Source organism: Sciurus vulgaris (genome assembly GCF_902686455.1).
Source record: "Sciurus vulgaris genome assembly, chromosome: 2".
Taxonomy (NCBI): domain Eukaryota; kingdom Metazoa; phylum Chordata; class Mammalia; order Rodentia; family Sciuridae; genus Sciurus; species Sciurus vulgaris.
In genome coordinates this window covers 34,600,192-34,612,712 of record NC_136462.1, presented here as the reverse complement: position 1 = coordinate 34,612,712, position 12,521 = coordinate 34,600,192, and the positions used below count along the sequence as shown (strand labels likewise).

The following is a 12,521-nucleotide window of genomic DNA, read 5'->3' as shown; positions in this document are numbered from 1 at the left end:
GCAACTGTGATTTCTAACGACGGAAGCCCACCTCCACCAGACACCCTGCTGCTGCCTCCTGGGCTCCACGGCCCTAAACTATGACGTATGCGTCAATTCATCAAACGGATATGCAAAGAGTGGGGTCTGAGTTCATGGGACTTTGGGTGTGTCTGTGGGCCTCCAGAGCTTCGCCATCCCCGGGGTCACATGGGGCTCCTCTGGATGAAGTCTGGGGAGATTCCCATGGGCCTCCCAGGGACTTTTCACAAAGATCCAGCTTCTTTCCCAAGCCCATGCCCTGGCCTGCCCCTCCCAGGCTGGCCTCGGCAGGAAAGGATGACCGAGAACATGACCAACACACCGGCAGTCCTGCCTTTGGGAGTAACAGAGGCACCACTCACAGAACAGAAGGGCACTTTCTTTGTAAAGGGCCTGTGTGCAAACATCTCGGGGTCACCTCTCAGGCCGGCAACCTCCAGGAGGCCGGAACCTGGAATCCAGACTTGATTCTTGGAGAAAAACAAGAAACCTTTCTGCTTCCCTCACTCTCCCTGCTAATCCTCACAGCCCAATGGAGCCTGCTGGGGGCGTTCTTTAAACTGCTTCCCAGTGGCCCCCGTGTGAGGACCAGCTCAGTTACCACCAACTCCCACCCAAGAGGAAAGAAGAGGTCAGCCAGGAAGTGCCAGCTCAGCTGGGCCTAGAGTGTGGGGACGCTCCTGTCCATGACCTCAGTCATCCCAGACTTTCTAGCTTTTGCCCCCATCGCTGCAAGCACCCCACGCTCCATGGGGGTTTAGGAGAGAGACACCCAGAAAGACCACAGTACACAAGGAATCTGGGAGAACCTGCATCAGTTACAGAGCCCAAGGGAGAGCAGGTCTGAGGGAGGAAAGACGCACTCCCTGGGGGAACTGAAGAAATGGAAGTAACTTCACAAGAAAACACAGGTGAGTCCCTGCTTCGGGTTGGATCCTGCCAGAGGAGATGGGATGCTCTGGAACCCAAGCAAAGAACCAGCATGCCCAGGCCTTTCTGATGAGGGCAGAACTCGTATGAGATCAAGTGCCGTAAGCACAGATAAGCAATGGGCTGAGAAAATACAGAAACAGGCAAGGTGCTCCCCGAGTGTCAGGGAAAAGACAACTATGAGTTTGTGTTTCCCGATCCACAGCTTGTACCTTCACGTCCTTCTGCGACCTACTTCCTTCCATCTGTATCATTATACAACTTAACACACAACGATACGCTTGCTTTGTATCTGAGTTAAGTCTTAAAGCATTATGGACTCTCGTCTCCAGAGTTCCTCACAACCCAAGCCAGTGGTCCCCTTCACAGGCAGCACCAAATTATCTGGGGCAGGTATAGGTTAGAGAGGGAAATGTCCTCAGGTGACACAGAACACCCAAATGTGGCCAAGTGACACCCCGGCTCTGCCACTCACAACCCACAGGCTCACATGAATGTCATGAGGATCTCACCAGTGACGTTTTTAGTCAAAAAATTCTCCAAACTAGAATTGCCCCTTTCCCTCCTCCCACACCTGCCTGATGCCCAGGGTCCCCTTGTCTTGAGCCAGCAACCACACCTGCTGTTCCTGCTGCCAAGGCCCCAAGCCCAGCATGGAGAAGCCCCAAGATGAGTGGGCAGGGGACAGAGGAAGTGGCAGGAGGGTGGCAGAGCTGCTCTCCCCAGCTGCACTTTGGCTCCCCCGGGAGTCCCGCTGTGTAGCAGCCAGTCAAGGCAAACTCACTCTCCTTTCTCAGCTTCTGTCCCTGACAAGCTGCAACTACACTTCTCCACCAGCTGCTTGCCCCTTCCCAGTGGGAACCCCTATTCCACCCTGAGTTCCCCAAGGTCAGGTGCTGCTGCTCAGGCAAAGCCCCACAGCCAGCCTCCCCTGCTTGGATCTGGAGCAGAGTGAGCACTGCTCAGACGCGATGACCTGGTGGCGTCCCATGTCCACGATGTTCCCAGACAGACCAGGACTTCCCAGGGTGGGAACGGGGTTCTTCCCTGAGAAGGTTCCCAATAGTGGAGCAAGTGCCTGATGAACCCAGGGATCCCTCTGTTCTTAAGAAGCATCTGAAACACCTGCATCAGATCAAGTTCCTGCAAGGGCTGATCCTCAGAAACAAGTTCCTCAAAGATCATGAACTTCAAAGCAAAGACGATGTAAACCAGACCTTGAGATGCTCTCCAGCCATTCTAAATCCCCATAGGTGGCACAGAGTGAGAGGAGAGCAAGAGAGAATTAGCACCAAAATCACCTGCCCAGCAGGAGCTGGTCCCCATCTAACCAGGAAAGTCGATCAACACACTCGCGTACCCTATGGTAGTGTGGGCACACGTGCTAGGTGCACATGCGTGTTGCAAACGCACACATGCATTAGACTGCTGCCCTTCTAGTTCTCCGTCCAGTTTGGCCAGAGAAAGGCAGGAGAGGAAGGAGGCCCTGGGTGGGCATGGGCTGTGGAAGAGTTCTGGTCAGTGCCAGCCCGAGGCAGTGAGGCAGTTAGTCGAGAAGGCTCCTCCTCCTCCAGCAGCCCCTCCCCAGAAGAGAGGTGAGGACCCCCACCCCCTGCCTGCTTAGCTCTAAGCAGGTCCTCAGAAGTGGCTGGGGGCACCCAGGGCACCAGAGGAGCAACCCACCACCACCCCCAGTTTGTGACCTCGTCCTCAGATGTGAACAAAAGCAGCATGAAATGGTTGCAACAGAGGTGGGTAAATGGGACCAGGGCACGAGAAGTACAGGGGGTCTCGGAGGGAGAGCAGCTTCCACCCTCCCCAACGCGCACACACCTACACCACGCCCCTCGCCCCCCACGGCACACACATGCACACTCCCTCCCCCACGCACAACCACACGCCCCTCCCGAGCAGCAGCAGCCAGGACACAGAGGCTTCAGAGACGTAAGGCTGTGTCAACAGGCGTGGAGCCCAGGACAGGATCCCTGAAGGAGGAGAGGAGGAGAAAGAGGAGGGAGCCCAGGGAAAGGCCCAGCAGAGTCCGCCTGGCCGGAGCAGGGCAGGCACTCTCTCTGGGGACACCAGTTGGGAGCTTGACCACAGCAAGCAGAGATGCTGTCTGAATCCTGGCTAAGCGGTGGGGGCGACACGTCAAGAAGCCAACGAGACAGCAGTCGAGGCGTGTGGGACAGAAAGAAAAGAAGTAGGAGTCAGGCAGAGAGGGCTGGAAGGGGCAATACCTGCCTTCGACAGGGGTGAGGAGGTCTCCGCGTCCATCTAGGCAACAGGGACAGGGTTGCTGCTAGCCCCTCTGGTTACTTTGTCTTATTTTTGAAGGCTGCCTCCTCCCCAAAGCACTAATTTTGCTTTTACAAAGCATTGTAAAATGTCACACTAATTTTGTTCGAAGGTGTTTTTACTGCCCTCTGCAGGAAAATTTTTAGAAACAAATATACAAATCTCCATCGTCGATGGCACACACTGGCAACTCCTCTGTACGGTGCAACCTGCACAACTGTCCAGGGCAGGCCTGGCTGGGATGTATCAGGCAGGGCTCTGGCTCAGACACCAGGGAGGAGAGGGGAAGACTTCTCCCTGCCCTGGCTGCCGGCTGAATTTGAGAAGATGACCTTGCTTAAGCAAGAAGGAGGGAGAGACAGAGGTAAAGGGGTCTTGGGTGTTTAAGGGCACAGCCAGAAAGTACAGCTAAGAGATTTCTGCTTGGGATATGGGTTCTGGATGCCGGGTCCAGGAAAGGAGCTGAGACCAGAGCTTCCTTCCCATGTGTGTGAGCCACGGGCTCCGTGCACAGGGAAAGGCGTGGGGGGCCACGCAGAAGCCGGGTTCCTCTGGCATCTTCAAGTGTCCTCACCAGGGTTCATCCTGTCCCCCTGCGGGGAGGAGGGGCTTCTGTAGCCTCCTTTGGCCCTAGGGCCTGCTGCCCGAGTGTCCAGTGAGGACGGGGGAGGGTGGGTGAGGCCGAGGGGGAGCTCACCTTCTGCGCACCCGGGAAGGTGTGGCAGTGACATGAAACACTAGGTCACATGGCCTTCCCATCCAGCCTTAGCGTGCCTACACATCTGCACAGAGAAGGAGAAGAGGTTGAGAGGAGAAAGCAGCAGCACAGAACAAACCTGAACAGCCATGGTGGACAGAGAGCGAAGGAAGGAAGGAGCAGAAAGAGAAAATCAGAGGTGGGAGGAGAAAGGGGCGGGAGGAGATGAGCAGTCGGAGGCCAGCAAGGACGGGCAGAGGGCAGGAAAGGGCCTCCTGTCATGCATTTCAAGACAAGTCACTCAGATGCCATGCAGAGCACCTGGCGGGCCCACAGACCAAAGCCAGAAAGGCTCAGTGGTCAGGACGAAACTGCTGCTTCTGGGGTCTGGCCTTCGAGGGAGGCCTGGGGAAGGGACATCTGCTGTCCAAGCTCAGTAATGAAAATGTCGAATCCTCAGTGCCTGCAGGGGCCCTTGCATCGAGATGCCCCTGCGCAGTGCGGAGCCTGCACAACTGAACTTTAACCAGAGGCCTCCCGGAGCAAACCCAGGCCAGGACACTTGAAGGAGCTCACGGTCGCCCACCTTCAGTCTCCCCTCCTCTGTCTGGTTACACAGAGTGCAGACAGACCAAATGGGGTTCCCAGGCAGAATACAGAAGGAAGCACAGGGGCCCAAAGTTGCTGTGGACAGCACCGCGTCCCCCAGGGAAGTCCTGCCACTATCAAGAACAGAGCTGGACCTGGAGGGGCTGCAGCCCACTCCACCCCCCAGACCCAGGACCATTCAGGTGGCCCATGTCACACACATAGCCCTTCCTGCCTACACAAGTAGGTTGGTCCTAGAAGGCCCAGAAGCTCTTACTTAAATTTCTCAGTAACAGGAAAGGAAGAGAGAGAGGGAGAGGGAGAGAGAAGAGGTGCAGGGTGGGAGAGGAGCCAAGCGAGAAGAACACGCCACCTAAGAGCCAGGACTAACTCTACCCACGAGACGAGGCCATCCAGGCACCTGGATGGGGCAGGTGGGCGGGCGGGCAGGGCAGGAGGGCAGGTTTTGGGGTCCGACACCAGGTGTGCTGGGCATGGAAGGAACAGGGCCCCAGGTACCTTCTGGGCTCCAGAGAAGGCATGGTAGAAGCTGGACACGTAAGTCATGATGGCTTTCTCATCTGGCCGAGCAGTTCCAACGATGTCTGTCAAGAAAAATATGGAGTTAAAGCCAGCGGGTGAGTTATCCCACTCCTTGGCAAATATTGAAAGGATTTAAAATCAGAATACTATAGTGATGCAGCCATATCAAATGCTTACAGCAGCTCAACTCACAATAGCTGCTTAGAAGTTATAGAACCAACTTAGGTGCCCAATTACTCAGTCATAAAGAATAATGAAATCATGGCCTTCTGCTGGTAAATGATTATGGAAATCATGCTGGTAAATGGATGGAACTGAAGACTATCATGCTAAGTGAAATAAGTCAGTCCCCCAAAACCAAAGACCAAATGTTCTCTCTGATATGCAGATGCTGACTCACAATAGGTGGGGGAGTGGGGGAGTAGAGGTTCACCAGATTAGACAGAGGGGAATGAAGGGAAGGGAGGGGGGATGGAAATAGGAAAGACAGTAGAATGAATCAGACAGAACCTTCCCGAGTCTACATATGAACACACGGCCAGTGTAACTCCACACCACGTACATCCACGAAAATGGGAAATTATACCCCGTGTATGTATAACAAGTCAAAATACATTCTACTATCATGTGCAACCAAAAAGAAAAAAATCCAGCAGTGAGCACACAGCACTCCTCCCAAGAAGGCACAAGAAGCAGCCAGGGGTACTGTAAAGTCCTCTCGCCAGAATCTAGCCGGCCCTCCGCTGATGGGAACAGCAGAGGCAAAGGAACCAGGGAAGCAACAGGCAAACCAGGAGGAAAGAACATTCTATAGGACGGCAGGGCCCCTATCTGCACAAGTTCAATGGCAGGACTGATGGGGGAGGAGGGGAGAAGAGATGCCAAACACCACCCAGGACCCTTGTCTGCCTCCTGATTAAAACAAAACATCTCTCAAAGATATGTTGCTGTTCCTGGTTTTGCAGTGCAGGGACTGGACCCAGGGCTCCGTGAATGCAAGGCAGGCGCCCTGCCACTGAGCTATATCCTGAGCCCTTCAAAGACATTTCTCAAACAATGAGGGAGATTTGATTATGAACTGGGCAATAGATATGTCAAGGAATTATTGTCAATTTGCTAGATATGAAAATTGCTTTCCGGTTACCTCAGAAAATATCCATATTTTTCAGGTAGGTATTCTGAGGTAGTGATGAAATTACGCAATATCTGAGATTCGACTCAATATTTATTTCAACAAAGAAAAAAAGAGAAAAACGGTGACAAAATCTTAATCATCACTACATCTGGATGAGGGATATACAGAAGGCCATTCTACGACTCTCTTTGTTTTTGTGGATGTTTGAGATTTTTCCTAGTGATATTTTTCAATTTAAAATGCCACTGGGGGTTAGGGGAGCAGGGAGCGGAGGGGACGGGGACAACAGCAGCTCCTTTCCCGCCTCTTGACACGAAGCAGGCACTTCCAACATGGTGTCTGGGCATATGGGCCCAGGGAGGGCCCCGAGGGAAAGAGGCCATGGAGGCCAGGGCAGAGAAAGGGAAGAGAAGACCTAGAAGGATCCCAGCCTGCCTCACGGCCGATGCTTCCCCTCACCTGACAACCTCTGCCCACGCCCGCCCCCAGCAGAGCTGCTCGGCACGGTGGAAGCACAGAGCCAGGCCAGGTGGCCAGGAAGCACGGGTTTCCAGCCCCAGGACCATATGTGTGGTCAAGATGTTCTCGTGTCGAACCCTGAACCTGTCCCCAGGCAGGTGGCCGCACTAGCACCTCTCCCCTGCGCCTCAGGGAGCACGGAATCCTTACAGGCAGGCAATTCCCAGGCTCCTCAGAGGAGGTCCCAGATGGTCCCCAAAGGCGAGGGAGCCCGGTTACCTTCAGCATCCAGCATCTTGGGGATGTCCAGATACTTCTCTGCCACATCGAAGGCTGTGTTCAGGTTCGTGAGTGGGTCGTCCTGGAGGGAGGAGAGGAAATGATAATAAGGGAAGCCATAACGAGTCACAGGTCACCCAGCTCTGTAGTCACAAAACTGGGGGCAGAGGGGCCTTCCTGCAGCCCCTCCCAGGCTCCATCTCAGGGCACAGCCCCGGTGGACAGGGCTGGCCTCATCACCAGGGATCATTGGCTGGGGCTTTGAAACAGTCTCTTTCCTCTTCAGGCTTCGGTTTCTCTTGCAGGGAAGCAGGGTGAAGACTACTGGCCTACAGACTGAGTTAGGCTAGGAAAGAATGGCTGCAAAATGCATGCTGGGAGCAGGAACCATCTGTCCTGGCTTCTGGCTTCAGCTCAGCCACTCATGGGTAAGTGACCTGGACTCAGTTTCTCTATCTGCAACTCAGGAGCTGGACTAGGCACTCTTAACTATGGCTAGTTAGAGGTTACAGCAGGAGTCCTTTCATGTTCCTATTCCATGAAATCTGGGGGAGGGGGGGGGTCCTTCAGATAGCCACGGTTTTTTAACTATTCCTGCCTCTGCTTACTTCTCATGAAAACTGAGCGAGGATGTGGAGAAACTGGGATCCTTGTGCACTGGAATGGGATGGAATCATGGCGGGAATATAATAAGACGCAACGCTGTGTGGTGCGACCAAACGATCCAGCAAGTCCACTTCTGAGTGTACAACCCAAAGAACTGAAAGCAGGGTATTGGAGAGATACATGCACACTCATGTTCTCAGCAGCATTATTCACAATAACTGAAGGGTGGAATTCAACTGCCCATCAACAGAGGAATGAGTAAGTGGAACACCATACAGACCCACCATGGAATATTAGTCCTAAAAAGGAGGGAAATCTTGATATATCTTCCAACACAATGAACCTTGAAAACATTATGCAAAGAAAAAACACTATAGGATGCTACTTGTTTTAAGTATCCAGAGAGTCAAAATTATGGAGACAGGAAGTCACCAGGGGCTGGCAGGAGTGAGGGGGCACAGTATTTCAGTTTTGCAATGTAAAGAGTTCTGGACATGGACAGTTGTGAGGTTTGCACAACAGTGTGAATGTAAACAAGGCTGCTGAACTGCACGCCTAAGATAGTTTTTAAAAATGTTATGTATTGGGCTGGGGAGATAGCTCAGTTGGTAGAGTGCTTGCCTTGCAAGCACAAGGCCCTGGATTCGATCCCCAGCACCGCCAAAAAAAAAAAAAAAAAAAAAAAAAAAAAAAATTATGTATTTATTTTACCACAGTTTTTTTGTTTTGTTTTTTGGGTTTTGGGGGGTTTTTTGGTACTGGGGACTGAACCCAGGGGCACTTAACCACTAAGCCACATCCCCACCCTTTTTATATTTTATTTAGAGACAGGATCTTGCTGAGCTGTTTAGGGCCTCACTAAGTTGCTGAGGCTGGCCTTGAGCTCACGATCCTCCTGCCTCAGCCTCCTGAACTGCTGAATTACAGGTGTGGACCACCACGCCTGGCAAGTTTTTTTTGTTTTTGTTTTTGTTTTTAATTTTAAGAATTTTAGGAGGCCCTTTGACAGCATACTTACAACTGATAGACCTTTAACATTTATGCTTCAAATGTTTTCTTAAAGGATAATACTTAAGTGTATTATTGAGAATAAAAATGAAAGTTCAATATGAAAAAAAAAATTTTAATGTGGGTGAAAAAACAAACCCTTAGTGAGGAAAGCTCCTGGTGTGCCCCCCACTTCCTTGCTAGTCCCCCAGACTGACCTAAGAAAGCCAATACTGCCAGCCCAGGACTCAGTTTCCCTGTTTGCTCAAATGAGAATTACGAGCAACCAAGAGAGAAATACATTCACTTCTGAAGTTTTTAGGGAGAAATTGCTCAAAACAAAGCAGATGGAGTCCTTCTGGGAAAGTCTCCGGCAGCAGCCAGGATGACAGAAAACGTAGCAAAGAGTGGAGGCCATTTCCGCCCTGGGCCCGGCCAGAAGCACAAATGAAACAAAGCAGCATCCAAGGAAACCAAATCCAGCGGATGGCCTTCCTGCCCCAGGACGCACTGCAGTTCATGGACCTTAGAATGTTTTAAATCATACAAGTAACATCTTTCTCTTTACGAAACCCGGATACCAAGATGGGGATATGCCACCCAGAATGTCATCTAACAACGTACGGCCACAGCTCTGGCGGTTTTCCTGGTGAGCTGTGTGTGCCCAAGTACACACGGCAGCGAAGGAGCCCTAACAGGAAGGGTGGTCTTCTGCTCGCCTCCAGATTGGGCTCTGTCTGGATAGTCTGTAGGGCCAACATCCCTCAGCCTGGGCTCTCAGAGCAGAGTCCCTGTCCTCCACTGGCCTTGTCCCCAGCTGCTGGGGATTGCGAGGGCAGGAGCTGGTGGCATAAAGTCAGGTGAGTATATGTACCTTCCGCAGCTTCCCGTAGTCAATCAGCTCAGGCCGGTGTCGGTGGATCAAGGCACAGAAGCCAAGGCCGTCCTTCCAGCTGCAGGGGGAGAGAACAGGGCAGGGGCAAGTGAGTAAGGTGTCTGCAGGGTGTGGGCAAACAGGGGCCGCCAAGCACTACCCCAGGGAGGGGCATCAAGAGGAGCCTCCTTTATTCAAGATGAACACGTAATTCTTCAGAGCACAAGTTTAGACAGGATGGAGAGATTTCTTCCTGTCGTAATCCCAGGCACTTGGGGTCAGGCCTTGGTAGGGGGTTGGCTAGTTCAGATAAACCAGTCACACGCATCCCTTCCCCCCACTGAGGTCCATGGCCCTGGTCTGCTGGTCTGGAGTCCCAGATTGGGACTTCCTGGAAATTTTCCTTGGGGATCTTCCTAGTAACACATATCAACCAAACATATGTCAGGCAGTGGCCTTGTCCAAGGCCCTGCAGGGAGGGGGAAGGGATTCAAGGGGACAGCAACACCCTCTTTCCCAGAAAAGCTACTTCTTCCCCAAGGACCTCAACCGTTCTAAAACTGAGACCGATATGCCAGGGGGGGCCCACAAGATCTTTTTTTTTTTTTTTTTGGTAGTTGTAGATGGACAGACAGCATGCCTTTATTTTATTTATTTATTTTTATGCATGCTAAGAATCAAACCCAGTGCCTCACACATGCTAGGCAAGCTCTCTGCCACTGAGCCACAACCCCAGCTCTAAAAGGTCTTGAGGGAAGCAGCCCAGCTTCAGAAGGAGCCCCAGCCCCTGGCACCCACCTGATGTGGAAGTTTTGGATGTTGACATTTTTGTAAGGGGCCGTCTTCCTCTGACACCACAGGAGCAGCCCTTCCTTGGCTGAGGTCTCTGCAGGGAAGGGGACAGGCAGAGGAATGAGTGAGCTGATCCAGGCGAGGGAGGGGTGCTGGCTTCCAGGAGGCCTCACTACACCCTCTAGATTCTAACCCTGCTGGTACCAAGGAGGCAGAAGCACCAGCCATCATGTCTCTCTCCTCAACAGATTTGAGAAGCTATGTGAGAAACAGGAGAGTGAGGGAGGAAGCAAGCTGGCCACCAGATACTGGAAGCAGCCCTCAGATGTTCAGAGGCATTTCCCCCGCTCCCACTTATACAAGAAAAGTCAGCAGCCTGTCAGGCAGGCAGTCACTTTGGAAGGAACTGGATTAGACTGGGAAATCTAAAGGACCAGGAACCTCCAGACAGAATCATGTAGCCTGCAGAGTGAGAAGAAAGCCTGAGGATTCTTACTCAGGTTTTCAACCATCTTAAAAAAAAAAAAAAGTTTCTTTGTATTTGTTACATGGATTGGCACTGATGCCCTCTGCTACTCTGGGCATGAAGAAGTCACCTAGCTATAAGTGAAGACAGGAATCCAAGACCCAGAAAGCTCCCAACACCTGAAAGGCTGCACACTGCCCCCATGTGTTCACAACTGTGAATTGCAGGTTATAGTATCTAGTGAAATGGGTCGTGGTTGACCTCATTTACTTTTGACTCATAAAATGGACTTCAAAGTGACATTAAAGGGTTCCTAAAAAGATTATAATTCAGCCAAAAACAAGAATGAAGATATTGTCAAAGTGAATGCTTTTTAGTGCAAGTTTTTTGTTGACTATATAGCAAGATTAAAATAATGATTCAATGGGAATCAACAAAAAATACACTTAAAAAGAATAAAAAGCATGAAGAAAGCTATCTGGAAAATGGATTTACAGCCACTATCACTAAGAAGTGATTCAATTCACCCACTCCAGCTCTCCACACTGTATACAAACTTAACTTAGACCCTCATACTGCTATATTATACAGTGTCAAACCAAGATTTGCATGACAAAGCAACTTAATCCACATTGTTTTCATTAAGAAATTCCTATGAATGAAAATGTGTTTTAAGATTTCTATACCATTAAAATGATATTTTAGAAATATTATCTCCATATCACATTTTAAACTTTTGTTTAAAAAAGTTTTTTTTGTTTAAAAAAGTGTTTTATCACGTGCATGGCAATGCACAAATGTGGCAAAATAAAAACAATGCATGTCAGACATAGAGCCCGAAAACTGCTGGAATGTGGAGTCAAAAGTTGAGATGGACCAGCGCCGCAGACCACGGTAGGCCCCAAAGATCTGCAAAGTGGCCACCAGAGGGTGCTGTGGGAGCAAAGTGGAGGACCGAGTCCTCATCTGTTGCCACCCAACAGCTAGGCAGGCCTTCCAGTATACTTCCCCATAGCAGACTTGGGCTTCCTAAAGTGCATAGTTTCCATGGGGCCAATAAGTCTATAGGGTGCTTATGATGTACATGCTTACTGCTATAAACCTCCCTCTTAGACTGCCTTTGCTGTACCCCATAAGTTTTGGCTCAACATGCCTATAGGAATCAGTGCCTCAAATAGCTCATACTTTTCTACACAGATTAGGAGAGAGGGCAGAGGCCCAGAAATGGGTAAGAAGCCCAGGACACGGTCTGTGATCCAGTGTCATTGGGGAAGGGGGTGGTGAGGGAGTTCTCCTGATCCCAGGGAGGAAGACAAGATGGCAGAGGCAGGGGAGAGGTGCAAGCTTGGTGAAGAGGCAGAAGCCCACCTTCCACAGAGATGTCCTGGATGGCAAAGCGAAGGATGATGGTCCAGATCATGCCCAGGGTCATCTTCACATTCCCATCCACGATTTCTAGAGAAAGAGCAACAGGACACATTAGGACAGGCCACAGCAGAGCGGAATTAAAATTCCCTGAGCTCCCAGGTCACACTCCACGAACCACATGAAGAATCAAAGACCACAGAGCCCTACTTCTCAAGGAAAAGACGACGATTTCATTTATTTACTTCGTGCTGAGGATTGAACCCAGAGCCTCTTGCATGCTCAGCACATGATCTACCTCTGAGCTACACCCCAGTCCCTAATAGGAGGCTTGGTTTGGTTTGGGTGCATTATAATTGTACATAATAGTGGAATTCATTGTGACATATTTGTATACGCACATAATTTGGTCAACTTCATTCCCCTTTCCCTCCCTCCTTTCCCACAGTCTCCTTTCTCTACTCTTCTAGTCTTAAAAGGA

At 51.0% G+C, this 12,521-nt stretch overlaps 1 protein-coding gene across 3 annotated transcripts in view; it reads right to left on the bottom strand.

Annotated features, from left to right (window-relative positions):
- Window positions 1-12,521, bottom strand: part of ACTN1 (actinin alpha 1) — a 92,498-nt gene that overhangs the window by 18,432 nt on the left and 61,545 nt on the right. For all 3 annotated transcript variants that reach the window (XM_079129301.1, XM_079129303.1, XM_079129302.1), the window contains exons 4-8: window positions 12,044-12,130; window positions 10,216-10,303; window positions 9,418-9,496; window positions 6,951-7,032; window positions 5,054-5,139 (exon numbers count right to left, since the gene is read on the bottom strand). In XM_079129301.1, the coding sequence (XP_078985427.1) occupies window positions 5,054-5,139; window positions 6,951-7,032; window positions 9,418-9,496; window positions 10,216-10,303; window positions 12,044-12,130 (422 nt within the window). The remainder of the gene's footprint in view (window positions 1-5,053; window positions 5,140-6,950; window positions 7,033-9,417; window positions 9,497-10,215; window positions 10,304-12,043; window positions 12,131-12,521) is intronic.